Here is a 14,905-nt window from a genome sequence, read left to right as displayed (position 1 = left end):
CCCCCAACAGAATAATGGCTTAGGAAGATGCAACCAACCAATGTCATTGTTGCCAATCTGATCACTTGATTGGATGCCTAATTGCTTAATCACATAATTGGAATGTTGGTTTGCACTGATTCCTTTGAAACTGAAAATGAAGGTTCTCTGGTGTCAGGTGGATGAGTAGCGGCGGGGCGGGGGCGGCGGGGCGGGGGTGGGGGCGGGGGCGGGGGGCGGGGGGGGGGGGTGTGGAACTGCTATCATATGTCTGTTCTCTTGATATAAGTCCTGTATTTTCCACTTGTCATAATTCGGATAGTTTATTCATAAAAGTTTGATTGGCTATTAGCTTTAGCTATTAAATGTAGCACAATGCCACTTGCAGATTTTAATTGAAAAATATTTACTCTCTATATTGCTTCAGCCCAGGCTGCCTCAGCCCCGTGTAAATTGCCAGGTGCGGACGATGATGTGATTTATGATGATGTTACACATGAAGACCAATTTGTCCAGGAGCAGGGTAAGAACTTTTCTCTATAATTTAGGTCAATAGATGTCCAACTCTCTCCCTAACAGCACTGTTGGTGTACCTACACAACAGGGACTGCAGTGGTTCAAAAAGGCAGCTCACCACCACCACCTCAAGGGCAGTTAGGGTTGGGCAATAAGTGCTGGCCCAGCCAGCAACACCCACATCCTGTAAATGAATTTTTAAAAATTGGAGCCGGACAACTTGGGAGCGCGGGCTGTGGGCTCGCTACCCACACCCTTATCCCGAGCTGGTGAAAACTGGGGGTGCTGACAATCCCAGAATTGGTTCCTGCCCACCATTTTTAAATGGCGCGTGGAGTTGTTCTGGCTCTGAAAATCCAGGCCCATGTGCCTGAATGCCTTCAAGGAGTTTGCACTCTGTAAACATCGAACTCCTTGATTGAAGATGCCTGTAATCCAGGCAGATTTGGGTACTTGTATCTATTCTCAACAGAAATCCTTAATGCACATTAATACATGGAGCCAAAGAAGGCTAATTTGTACTTTGCTTCCTTTATCTTGAATTTTCAATTGTTCATAAAATTATTCTCTCAATGGCCCAGTAACTGGTAGGGGTTTGATATTTGAATTGAATCCATACCCTTGTTTCTTTTGGTGTGCAGAATTAATTACTGCAAAATAGTTGATTGAAATCCGTCAAGGACCCTGATAAGCTCTTGATGTTTAATTATTTTCATTTGAATTCCCTTAAGAGCTTATTGATATTGTTTAAAGCTTTGCTTTATCAATCGTTGGAGTTTAAAAACTTCTTTGTAATATCACTTCACACAGTGCCCATGGATGAATTGATCTATGATGATGTGCATCGAGAAGCAGGTTGCACCAGTCCGGCACAGCTTGAAGACGGTTGGAGTTCCAGTGAATTTGAGAGCTATGATGAACACTCGGATGAAGAAAATAAACCAGGAGGAGAGCAGCAAAAATCCAAAGCTGTCCTTCAGCCAAAGGTGAAAGTCATGGTGGTCAATGATGTCGCCAAGCACTGGGACAGTTAGTCAAATGACTGGTGAAGTCTGACTCTGCAGCTTGGTTATATTTTGGCTGACCAGGGAGACAAGCGTTGCTTTCAGGATTGTACATGTTTAGATTTACGGCAGTTAACATCTTTGTTGCTTAACAAAGAAGTGAAGTGGCAGCGTGTGGTGAGTTTGAAGAGGCATTTATGAAGTGGATGTAGTATGGTAACATTTGTTCACCTTTGGATTGAGTTAAAGTAGATTGTCAGTGGAAGTGAAGGTAGCTTAGCTGGTTGACTTGATGGTTTGTTGGTCAGTACTCCCAAATTGAAGGAGCTACTTTTTGGAAATGAACTGGAGAATGACTGAATGTAGAAATTAAGTATCCAAAGTCTATTGGAGCTGGGAAACCGAGAGAAACAAAACTTTTGTTCAAGTTGAAAGGCCAAAATAATAGTTGGGTTGAAGAAATGGTGGTGTGAGCACAAAGTGTTATGAGAAATTATTATGATGCTTATTGATTAGACTGAAATGCATTGTCCCCAGAGGCCAAAAGACTTGGTGAGTTGTGATATGCAGGACTTGACTGGGAAAACTTGCATTGGCTTCAGTAGCCAAAGAAAGTATCGACTGGGTATAAAGATGAGAGGGTGTGAAGAGTGGGTGAGAGTTACGATCCACAGAGACCAATAACTTTTTAAACTATATTTAAATTCCAGTGACTGACTGAAAAGATCACACAAGAAGATTTCAAGTTGCTTTAATAAAGAAACTAAAAGCAACATTGACTAACACTATCTTTGTAGGCAACTTAGTTTAAATTGCAGAAAAGATACCCCATGTGATTTTTAACAGGATCAACAATCCTATGCCACAGTAACACTTTACTTGGTCCCTTAAGCGGACTCTTTATTCAGTCCAAAGCTGTTCTCCACTCCCGATTGCCTGGCTTTCATCTTCCTTTCCCACCCAAATTGACATTTACAGGGAGGGTTACTCTAGAGATGATCCACCTAGCGTTAGCCTCGTTTAAATCCTCTCAAACTTGATTTCTTCAATCTGAGCATGAGCTCCCACCTTTCGTCTGCATGGTGAATAATAAAGGTAGCATTTTCTCTGCTTCAGGTGCAAGTGTGTGTGCCTCAGGTTCTTGCAGACTTCAACCCAATATCACAATAGCTTTCTATTGGCTTCTCCTTCCTAAAAAGCCCATCCCTGTGGCAACATGAATCACATGGGTCCTATATACAGGTAGAAGTGCGAATTAGCTATCCTCAAGACCTCCAACTCTAATGTAGCTTGGAATTAAACTGGCAGTTTAAAGTATAGCTGTTCATAAAACCTGACATTCCTGACACCTCCCTGTGAGATTTGGAGACTAACAATCTACCCACAATCAGCAGAGATGCTCTTGCCATTATTTACAGGTGTGAATATCTTGCACCTTCTTCCCAGTGAAACAATCTGGGCCCCCTTTTAACTTTTGACAGCCAGCCACCCACCCTGGCTTGATGCTAGGCTTAATTCCAACCTCATTCCTCCATTTAGCCACAAATTAAAGATACAGCCCTAAAACATCATAATCTTATAAACTTCATATTTGTAACAGGGAGCAAAGCTTCAGCTAAGGAAGCTAACAGCTTTTCAACAGAAGGTCTGGGGGAAGCAAGAGTGGAAATTTGGGATCCTGAGCTAATGAAGAAACAAAGCCTACGGATCTGTTTTGTCTAGCTATTCTGAATATTTAAGAAATAAAACCACCTGCATTTGTATGTCTGACATGTTGGGAAATACTGTTTTCATGCTTTGGCAGTATATTTTTAAAAATTGTCATTTAGATTCAAAGCTTGGAGCTTTTGACCTCAACTTCAATTTTAAATTCCTGACTTAAATGCTTCGTTCTGCTTCAAGGGAAATAAAATGCGTGCAGGAGATTCAAGTGAGCTTTTGAACCTTTGGATAGATGAATCATTTAAGTTATCAATGTGATATTTCCTTCATCAATATATGGTTTAAAGATTTTTTGAAAGTTGACAACCAATTAAATTAACCTCTGGCGAGCTGAGATTCCTGGACGAATCCCGGCTTACTGTTACAGGGGTTTTTTGCTCTTCGTAATAATGCTTGCAGCTTTGGTTGGGGTGGGAGGAAATCCGATTTGAGAGCAAAGGTAAACCTGCTCTGTGAAGCACCATGGAAAGTTTATTTTCTATGATAAAAGGTGCTAAATAAATGCAGGTTGCTGTTGAAAGATGGCAATAAATGGAAAACATGAAGGGAAAGGAGTTGGATGAAGGAAGTAACTTGTGTAAATTAAATAGAGGCCTGAATATTGTTCAGTAAAATCTAAGTATTCGTAAAATATATGGGTATAAAGCAATAGTTTCAACTGTTGCACGATTAAGTGAAAAAGAGCAATTACTCATAGACCAGGATACACTGTTTTCCCACACACAGACTAGCAATGTTAGACCTAATTGACTTGCTATATTTTTGATTATTACTGAAAAAACATGCTGCTGAAGCTTTTCATCCTGCACTCATCAGGACAACCCAAGAATGCCAATTTCAAATTATCACAATTTATACTACAGGAGAAAAGGGTGCTGATTGGTTGGTTGGTAATCAACTCTGGTCAAGGTGTTGCCATGGAAAAAGCAGCAGGGAACTAGAGGCTATATTCTATATTTTTATTGTGGTGTAATGCACAAATTTTACTGCCTTCAGTTTTGCTAATTTGTGGTTCATTACAGGTTGCACAACACTTGCAGATGCATTGAGAGTCATATATGTTTGGGAATGCTTTGAAACAGGAGTTGTTTATTATCTGAGGGCTGTGACCATTTAGTATCCTGATTCCTTATGCCAGCACTGTTCTAGTCCTGGGTAATTCAAACTTTCAAACAACTAATAATTCTCTTCGGCATGTTTTCTTCAGTTTCTGATAAACTTGCATGAAAACTAATGTGATAATGTTCTTGTGTGTTTTTTAAATGAATTGTGTCACTGTACCTTAACTGCAGGGTGATGGTTGGTCAAAGGTGAATTAGACGTATGAGCAGTCCAGGTTATCAGTTCCTAATGTAGTGGCACCTGACTGAAGATAACATTTCTTCACTGGTCAGACCTTTGTCCATTGACTTGTAAATATTTTGATGTACCACTTGCTGTTTCTGTGGGCGAGTAAAAGCCAGCAATGAGTCTAGGGACAGGGCACAAGAAATGTTTTTCATAATACAGCGAAATGTGCGCGTGATCTCTCGGACATATTGAAATAGGAGTCCGATGTTAAAAGAGGAGAATTACAGAACAAATATTGTATATTCCTAATGACAACAGTCAGATTATTGGGGAGGATGGATAAAAGAGGAAAATAAATTTGTAAAACACAATATTTGAAGTTAGTTAATTTTAACTGGGCAGCATTGGGGGTGATTACAAATAGAAACAAACTTGGGAACCTCCTGGCTCAGTAAGACATGGTACAGTTGAGCTGTTGATGGGTGTGGTATGCATGGTTTGCTAGACATTCTCAATTGGCAGTGTATTTGAGACTTAAGTGCAAACTTGGACCAATATTGTAAATGCTTGAGTTTAATAATAAAGTACTCCTAGATGTTGTGTATGGGACATTTCAGTTTTGCTTGGGTGATATGTTGTATTTTTGAATGGCTTGGATACACTTTTGGACCTGGAGCTGGTTCCTTCCTTCTGGTTCCATTGAGTATTTGACTCTCCTGCATAGGGCAGACTGCTTGCTTCAACTGTGCTTCCTCCACTCTTGCACTTAATGCTGCCTATTTTTGAATGTCAGCCTTTGGTGCAGATATCACTTTCTGGTGCCAGTCTGATCAAAGCAGACTTTTATTGATACTTGATAAAGCCAACAGGGTTAGCACCTTAAACCTGACCTCTAACATTAACTTCATTTCTGTCTGCCGTGCTTGTATCTTTACGCTAGCAGTACTGGACTTTCATTGAATGTTAATGCGCACCGTGTCTTTTCATACCACGTCACTAACTCTCATGCACTTCTATTCCTCTGCCACCCATCTTTATTCCTCCTTTCTTGTGCTCGCCCTCTTCTCCTGGTTGCTGCTCAGCTTTCCCCGGATCTCAGTAGACTGAAGGAGAAGTACACCAGGACTAAGAGAGAATTCCTGGCCATGAAAGTCAGGGGCAGAGACGTACAGGAGCTGAAACAGCGATATGACTGCAAGGTACCTCTCCACCTTTTTACTTCTCTCAGGTTAGAGAGCCCCAGTGACACTGATAGTACCGGGGAGTGAGGCTTTAATGTTGCCGTAAAGACAAAATCTGGAGACTAAGCACTTGGGGAGGCTCAGCCCAGTTTCAAGTGGGCAAGGCCCCACAGTACAAAACCGCCCCAATTTCAGCGAGGCCGCAGGATGGCTGGATTGCGAGATGAGGTACTATAACAATGGGGATGTTTTTGGAGTTTGGAGTTGAGCACAGAAAGCTTTACTCTGAATCTAGCTCTTTGATATTTGACCTGCAAGTGCTTGAGCTAAAACTGGCTACCTTCTCAACACTACTATTCCTCTCCTTGCTGCATTTTTAAAAATCAGCAGTGTGACAGGTTCACAAGTTTATTACATAATGCCGGATCCAAAAAGCTATACTGAATCATCTTCTCTTTAAAAATAAAAGAGTGCTCTGTCTGATGCCCTACCACACTGCTTTCATTTCCCAAGCTTCCACATTGAAGAAATGTCAGTGCATTGGTGAGTCTGCACTGAGAATAGTGCGTACGTTTTGACCTCTTCTCCAAGGAGGGATACAATTGCATTGGAAGCAGTTCAGAAGGTTCACTCCACAGATTGGGATGATGGGGTTGTCTTATGAGGAAATTTTGAGCGGGTTGGGCCTATACTCATTGAAATTTAGAAGAATGAGAGGTGACCTTATTAAAACGTAAGATTCTGAGAGTATGTTTTCCTACTGAGGAGCAGTCTAGAACTAGGGAGTACAGTTTCAAAATAAGGGGTCTCCCATTTAAGATGAGGAGGAATTGCTTCTCTCTGTGGGACATTAGCCTTTGGAATTCTCTACCTGAGAGCAGTGGAGGCTGAGTCACTGAAAAGTTCAAGGCTGATTTAGACAGAGCTTTGATCTATGAAGGAAGGTTATGGGCACAGGCAGGAAAGCGAAAATCAGATCAGCCATTATCTTATTGAATGACAGAGCGGTTTGATGGGCTGAATGGCCTACTCCTCTCCTAAGATCATAAGAAATAGAAGTGGTTTGATGATGGAAATGGTGGATTTTAGAAAGTTACAAAATTAGAGCAGACAATGGTACAAAGTGTTTTGATTTCAATGCCTGAGGGTGAAGGGAGAACCTGTAGAAAATGTGAATTCAGAACTTTAGAGAAATGAGGGAAGAAAGGTGAGAGAAATTTGAAGCTAGAAATGATTTGCTGGACGCTGGACTTTTTGTGATTCTGAACAAAACTCACTGTCTGAACAATTCTGCTTGAAGTTTGCTTTGTTTTTGAAGGAACAATTACCTGAAGGAGTGATTTCTCCAGATATCAGCAACCTCCATTTTATTGGAGTCATTGGTAGAAGAATGCCAGCTCCAATGCACATGCATATTGACTGTCTTATTATTCTTCACACTAGATGCAGCAGCTAATGAAGGCGGCAAGAAATGGGACTAAAGATGGGCTGGAGAAGACAAAAAATGCTGTAATGCGGAAAGTATCATTCCTTCAAAAGAGAGAGCCTCAAGGTATTGTTAATTGGTTTGAATTACATCATGGGTTCTTTAAATATAATCAATACCATTACTTTCCAAGAAGATTATGTGGAAAATGTAACTCTTCTTTCTAGGCTTTTGGGAAGACTTATTTCCTCTGGTGTTTTGCAAGTATTATTACGTACAAACTATAGGCCTTTTTTGGATCTTGATAACTACATTTGCGAATGAGCCAAAACTTAGCTTTGGGATTTTGGCACCTTGTCAAATAGGAAAGATGGGCTAGGATTGTTGTGATGCTGCAGAAAGTGTTTAAAAATATGAAAGGGCAATTGGTCCAACAAACTCACCTTTTGTTAGTTTGTCTTAGTCCTAGTCCTATCTTTCAGCCTCATCACAATGTCCTTCAACCTCTCCCTTCTCCAAACATTGCTTACTTGTCTTCCCTTATATGCTGTCTTCCTTGAGAACTTGTTCCATAAGTCTAATGCTCTGTTAACATGACATAGGAATCTTCTATGATCCCTTTTGCTGTCCTGCCAAGCTGACCTTTTTTAAACAATTTTAAAGGTACTGAATTTACAGCGGCAAATCCATCAGATTAAGAAAACTGGAGATTTCCCCAATTTTGCTTTTGGAAAGCGCATTGTAATGGTCAATTCCAGAACTATGCTGGACATGGTCATGGTGACGTTACCAACATTATAAATGGTATTGGAATTATGGGCCAGGTTGCTATGCAGAGAGACTCTTTAGGCAAGAGACTCGAGAGTGCTGTTGGAGATAATTTAGAGCTGACTAACTTCGTGTTCACAAGGTGGCTGGGGTAGGCATTCAGCCCTCTTGTGTACTGGAAAGAACCCATGGTTGCCTGTTGCAGGATTTAACTGTTAAGTGATTGTGGAGTTTCTGCATCACCACCACCCTACCTGGTAGCTCAGTTGAGTATTATTAAGCCAGTTAGCACTTAAAACCCACAACCACTACCATATAGAAGGACAAGGATAGCAGATAGGTGGGAACACCACAACCTGGAAGTTCCCCTCCAAGTCACTCACCATCCTGACTTGGAAATATATCACCGTTCCTTCACTGTCGCTGAGCCAAAATCCTGGAACTCCCTTCCTAACAGCACTGTGGGTGTACCTACACCACATGGACCACAACGGTTCAAGAAGGTGGCTCACCACCACCACCTTCTCAAGGGAAACTAGGGATGGGCAATAAATGCTGGCCCAGCCAGCGAAGCCCACATCCTGTGAATATATATTTATTCTGAGTAAAAACTGGTGTGTAGGGGATATCAAGCTCAGTTGTGGTGACCTTCATGAATGAGTACCCTGCTGACACCTGGGGTGGTGGTGCCAAGCAAGTGATAGTGAATAAACAACTCATTCCACATCACGCACAGAATGGAAAAGAAAATTGGGCAGGATGTAAACTGGGCTAGTGATGCACTATTGCCCATTTTTCCCAATGGCTGAAGACCTAACTTGACCTTTACACAAAAACAACAGTTATGAGGGTGAGCTACCCAAGGGCAGCCAGTGCCAGTGGAACAGTTCACCAGCACATATATTTTTTAAAAAGTGGATAGATGAATGAAGGTTAGTGCCAAAGGTTTGACCTATTGTAAGAATGTTAACATGCATTTTTTCATAAGTAGATGCCATCTTCCGGTCTCTCCTGCAATGTCTGTTTATGAATCTGTGGCTGCATCCTTCAGTGCATAAATATCTGCTCAAGAGAGCTAATCTGTAGAGTCTCAGTTTCCTGCACGGCTACAACGATTGTTTTCATTGTGTAATCTTATTGTCTTGTCCAAAAATAGAGGCCCATCTTTTATGGAAGTACTTGCAGTACTATTGCATCTAGGAGTTGCATTTTGAGCTGTGTTAATTACAAAAGAGACAGCAGAAACTGATAATTTAAAATAAATTTACAGTAGACTTCAGATTGTACTGAGGTCATTTGCTAACATGAGTGAAACAAATCAGTCATAGTTTCTAATATAGTAACATTTTATTTCTTGCCCTTCTCTTTAATTGCTGAATCATGCTGGTCACTTCCAGGAGTGTGAGTTATTCTCGCCGATAGTCACCATTCTTCATCTGTAAGTTTTGCCAGTGAGTGTCAGCAGCCAATTCCTCCACACACGGATGTATGAATTGGCCAGGTTTCTTTCCTTGTCCATCTTGAACCTGAACAACACAGTGAGCAACAATTAGGAACTTGGCCAGTTTAATTTTTGAAATTGAAAATTCTTCCTCCCTTGCCCAGAGGCCTTGAGGTCGCCTGTAGTGCTGAACATTGCCCCTGTTGCCATTGAGAACAGGCTGGGTATCCAGTTAACTAATCCAAGAATCCCTTTTATAAACAAAAAGCTGAGAAACTTTAGATACTGGAAATTTGGATGCACCAGAAAATGTTGGAAGCACTTAACATGTCAGTTATAGAACCTGTAGAGAGAGAAGATGAGTTCAGGTTTCAGATGTAGACTCTTCAACAGAACTGGGAGATTTTCAAGATGAAGCAACGTTTTAAAAGAGAACAGAGTAAAGAGAAGGATGAGAGAAGAGGTACTAGTGATGACCAGTTTGAGCTGTGAAATGTTTTCTCTTCCTGCCTTTTTCCTTTTTATTCTGTTCTCTGTTAAATGCCATTTATCTTGAATGTCTTCCATGTTTTAATACATTTATTGTATGAGAAATACAATATTATTGTCTTGCTTCCGGTGCGTGAAGTAATTTTGAATTTTATTTTTTCAGATCAGTATGAAGAAGATGATGCTGGATATCTTGATGTTCAGGTGTTGGACTCAAAACACCCTCCACCAGAGCTCAGCCCCATGCCAGCAGGGCTGACCTCTCAACAGGCGTGTAGTCTTTTAATGCCTCCACTCTCTAAGGGTTCTTTTGTTGTCGTCTGATTTTTCTCAACAACAATAGCTGAACAGCTGAGGCGTCCGGGCAGGAAGGTCCCAAGTTTGATTTCTAACTTTTGTTAAGTTGGCCAGATCAGTGGTTTGGAAGAATTGTCATTGGACTGTCACCCTGGTTAAGAAGAGGGGAAAAGATTATCGAGAGGTCCTGCTGTTTGCTGCACAGTGATTCCTCACCATCCAGGAAGAATGGACACATGGGTAGTTTCCCAGTGGGGTGGTGGGGAGGGAAAGTGTAAGCTGAGCCATATTCTGAGGCAGTGCCTCAGGAGAGGATGGGGAAGAAAATTAGGCAGAGAGCAAGCAAGTGACTTGCTTCCACATCCCTAGCAACGGTACACCTTAAATTGACCGTAGAAGGATAACTCGCCCATTTTTGATATGGCCTTTCCTCTACATTCAGCACTACTGCCACACCCCCCCCCCCCCCCCCGCCCCCCCCCCCAACCCTGCCCCACTGCACCGGCCACTCTCCTCATTAATGCTGATGAATTTTCTTCCTCTTAGTGGCTTATTTGAATAGTTCTGGATGCCCAATTTGGAGGTTTTCCAGGTACTATTGGAGTCCTTCTGGTTTCCAATGGAGGGGCTTGGTGCATTTTAAATATTACCATGTCCCCTTCATCTGGATAATAGACCAATCTGCTTGATCTTGACAAAAAACAAGAATAGAAGAAATAGAAGCAGGAGTAGATCAGATGGCCTGTCAAGCCTGTTCCGCCATTCAGTATGATCATGACTGATCTTGGGCTTCAGCTCCACTTTCCTGCCTGCTCTCCATATCCCTTGATTCCCTGAGAGGCCAAAAATCTGTTCATCCTAGCCTTAAATGTATTCAATAATGCAGCATCCAAACCCTCTGGGGTGGAGAATTCCAAAGATTCACAACCCTTTGAGTGAAGAACTTTCTCCTCATCTCGGACCTAAATGATCGGCCCCTTATCCTGAGACTGTTCCCCATGTTTTAGATTCCCCAACCAGCAGAAGCCACCTCTGTGTTTACCTTGTTAAGCCCCTTCAGAATTTTGTATGTTCAAATGAGATCACCTCAGTCTTCTGAACTCCAGCAAATATAGGCCTAATTTACTCAGCCTCTTGTCATAGGACAACCCCCCTCACCCCAGGGGCTAATTTAGCGAACCTTCACTGTACTGCCTCCAGTGCAAGTATAAGTAGAGTATATTTCATCCCAAACCCTCTATGCCGATTGTGTTTTAGATTTCAGATAATTTCGGTTTTCGGATACCGCATGTAAGCCTAGGTCTACTTGCGTTACAAGAGCCTGAGCCGAGGCTAGCTAAAGTCTGAAGTAAATAAAATGGCTGGAAAAGTAAGATGTATCACTGAATAATAAATACAGGGTACCTGTAATTTTCTTTTTGACATATTCACAACAAAAGTCACAAGGTAAACAGTGCACTTTTTACTACTAAGACTTCCTGTGCTCAAGGTCTGTGTTCCCCTTTTGGATTTACAGAAAGGATATCCATCCTTAAATATGGAGACCAAAACTGCATGCAGTATCCCAAATGTGATCTCGCCAAAGCCCTGTACAATTGTACATTTCTTCATTCTTATACTCCAATCCTCTTGCAATAAAGGCCAACATGCCATTTGCCTTGCTTTGCTGGCCCTGCATACTAACTTTGTGTTCTTTGTATAAGCACCTCCGGTTCTCTCTGAACATCAACATTTACAAGTTTTACCTCTTTTTAAAAAAATGTTCTGCTTTTCTATTAGGACCAAAGTGAATAATATCTCACTTCCCACACAATATCTGCCATCTGTCGCCCACTCACTTAACTTGTCTCTATCTCTTTGAAGTCTCTCCGTGTCTTCCCCACAGCTTACATTTCCACCTAGCTTTGTAACATCAGCAAACTTAGATACATTACTCTGTCTCTTTGTCTAGGTTATAACTATAGATTGTAAATAGCTGAGGGCCTAGCAATGACCCTTGCAACACTCCACTAGTTACAACCTGCCAACTTGAAATTCCCCGTTTATGCCTATTCTTTACTTCTTGTCCGATAACCAATTCTCCATCCATGCTATTACTCTCAAATCCACGAGCCCTTGTCTTGCCTGTTAACCTTTTGTGTGGTGCTTTACAAATGCCTTTTGGAAACCCGGGTATATTATATCTACTGGTTCCTCTTTATCTACCCTACTAGTTACATCCTCAAAAAACTTTAAATTTGTCAAACATTATGTCCCTTTTGTAAAACCATGATGACTTTGTCTGATCGTACAACGATTTATTTTTAAATGTATTGTTGAGACTTTCTTAATAGATTCTAGCTTTTTTCTGATGACTGATGTCAGCCTAATTGGCCTGAAGTTTGCTGTGTTTTCTTTCTCTCTCTCTCTCTCTCTCATTTTTTGACCTTGTGGTTTTTGCCACCAGCTACACCATTCCTGTATCGCAGTTTCCAGTTATCAGTCATGAACTCTGTAGTTTGAAGACTATAATAGACATTTTTGATTCTTGAAAGATCTTCCATTGATTGTGAAACATGAATATCTTTTTATCCTACCCAACAGATTGTGCGACGACATATATTGAGCTCTATTGTACAGAGTGAGCGGAGTTATGTCGAGTCTCTAAAGCGGATATTGCAGGTAGGAGTTTGGAATTCCATTATGTGCCATAAGTGTTCTGTTGTGAAGGGTTGAAGGATCAAGAAGAAAAGGAGGCAACATAACATTATCCAGACACAATCCTATAAATAAACACAGCATTTGTAAGAGTGGTGTGGCAATTCTGGCAAAAGGATTTGTACAGAAGCTTAACAACCAATTGCTGTGCCCAGTGTAAGTCACCACTTTGTCCTAGTTGGAGCATCCTATCAGTGGTTGAAATATCTTGTTGGGGGGGATGGGAGGGTGGTGGAGAGGAGATGAAATGGAGGAGGTAGTCCTTCTTGACAGCTGCGGAACAAAGTGCCATCTGTTATAAAGATGATGGGGTAGAGGTCTAACGACAATGAATTAACCAAGAATGCTGGACAATGGTACCGGTCCAAAGAACACTAGTCTGTGTTCAATGTCTGTTAAGGAAAATAGATTGATTATTGTTGCCTACAGGGTTTAAAATCAATGTTTAATCCAGTGTCATTCACTAAACTGGTGTCCAAGGCACACTCACAAGAATACTGTAACCATCAGACCACAGAATGATGGGCCGCGGTCTGTAAATTCCCATGGGGTGAGCTTCTAACTTGCCAATGCAGGTGACAGTTCCTTCCTCACAGCAGGAGAGCGGAAACCCATAGAAATAATAATTATGTTCATTAATTCTGTTTTTCATCGAAATTTGGTGCTATGGATGCTGGGTTATCTTTGCCTACAAATTGGATTCTGTTATACTTTTGAAATAATTTATTCTCTATATTGGGGTAAGGCTGACATTTACTGTCCTCCCTTGTTGCCCGGCTGTTTGTCACAACTATATATGGGAGGAGGCGCAATTGGAACATAAACACCAGCGTGGACTGGCTGGGCTGAATGGCCTGTGCTTTTACTGTATGGTATGTAAATTCAGAAATCTCTTACAACTGTGGGTGTACTTGCACCACATGGACTGCAGAGGTTCAAGAAGGTGGTTTATTATCAATTCAGGGCAATAAGTGCTGGGTAATAAATGTTGGCTTTGCCAGTGACACCCACATCCCATTAATGAATTAGAAAAAAAATTCTCAAACTGCCAGGATGTATTAGTCTCATAAAGTAACCAGTACACTACCATACTCTTATAACTGGGCAGCAAGAAAAAGAGAAGGGGTGATACTTAGTCTCAGCTCACGACAACTTAGCAAACTATGACCGGAGGCTCAGGCACACAGCACAAGTTAGGGACCACTTACAATGCTCCTTCTCTTTACCACTGTCCATAGTACAAGTACTGAGAACCTAATCCATATTGAGTCTGTTATCTGAGTAGTCAGGTTTTCTTTAAAATCTCTGAATGCTCCCTCTTTCCCTCGTTTTTCTCTCAGGAATATAAGAAGCCTTTGCTAGAGGCGGAGCCAAAGTTGCTGAGCATCAGAAAGTTGCGGGTGGTATTTTACCGTCTGAAAGAAATTCTCCAATGCCATTCGATGTTCCAGATTGCCCTGTCTTCACGGGTAGCTGAGTGGGATGCCACGGAGAAAATCGGAGATCTTTTTGTAGCTTCAGTAAGTGTGCACTGTGCTTCTTCCCGTTCTCTAGCTCACCCTCCCGAGTTCAGTGTGCCACCCAGCAGCACTCTGAGATGGAATGGCTGCAGTGAGATGGTGCTATCCAGTCTTACTGGGCTGCTTGTTTTCTCAAAGCCCAGCCTGGATCTCTCTGATAATACTGAGCTGTGGTTCACAGCACTTCGGGAGGTACACTTGATACATCTTGTCCACAGATTACCGTCCTAACTTGTGGCTGTAATTTTATGGTATTTGTTTATTTGCTTGCAGTTCTCAAAGTCTATGGTGCTGGATGTATATAGTGACTACGTGAATAACTTCACCAACGCTATGGCGCTCATTAAGAAGGCCTGTCTAACCAAACCAGCTTTTCTGGAATTCCTGAAGGTGAGTTAAAGTGTAGGAGGCAACTTTATTGCCCTGCGGTTGATTGTTCTGCCACTCACTCTACATTCATCCTATTTCCAAGTGTCCCTTTCTCCTAAAGGTTTAACCACCCATGACTGTTACAAATGTGAAAATAAATGAAAAATCACCCAATATTTTCCCTTTTTAAAAAAAAAAAATTTCAT

The 14,905-nt window shown here is 41.5% G+C and overlaps 1 protein-coding gene across 1 annotated transcript in view; it reads left to right on the top strand.

Moving 5' to 3' along the window:
* LOC144690565 (rho guanine nucleotide exchange factor 10-like protein) overlaps positions 1-14,905 on the top strand; it is a 173,129-nt gene that overhangs the window by 101,878 nt on the left and 56,346 nt on the right. The window contains exons 7-14 of the mRNA XM_078558178.1: positions 407-502; positions 1,306-1,481; positions 5,594-5,710; positions 7,136-7,244; positions 9,980-10,086; positions 12,697-12,774; positions 14,151-14,330; positions 14,604-14,720. Of these exons, the coding sequence (XP_078414304.1) occupies positions 407-502; positions 1,306-1,481; positions 5,594-5,710; positions 7,136-7,244; positions 9,980-10,086; positions 12,697-12,774; positions 14,151-14,330; positions 14,604-14,720 (980 nt within the window). The remainder of the gene's footprint in view (positions 1-406; positions 503-1,305; positions 1,482-5,593; positions 5,711-7,135; positions 7,245-9,979; positions 10,087-12,696; positions 12,775-14,150; positions 14,331-14,603; positions 14,721-14,905) is intronic.

The sequence above is a fragment of the Cetorhinus maximus genome, chromosome 15, assembly GCF_964194155.1.
Source record: "Cetorhinus maximus chromosome 15, sCetMax3.hap1.1, whole genome shotgun sequence".
Lineage (NCBI taxonomy): Eukaryota > Metazoa > Chordata > Chondrichthyes > Lamniformes > Cetorhinidae > Cetorhinus > Cetorhinus maximus.
The sequence above is the reverse complement of the archived record's forward strand: the minus strand, read 5'-3'. Positions and strand labels throughout refer to the sequence as shown.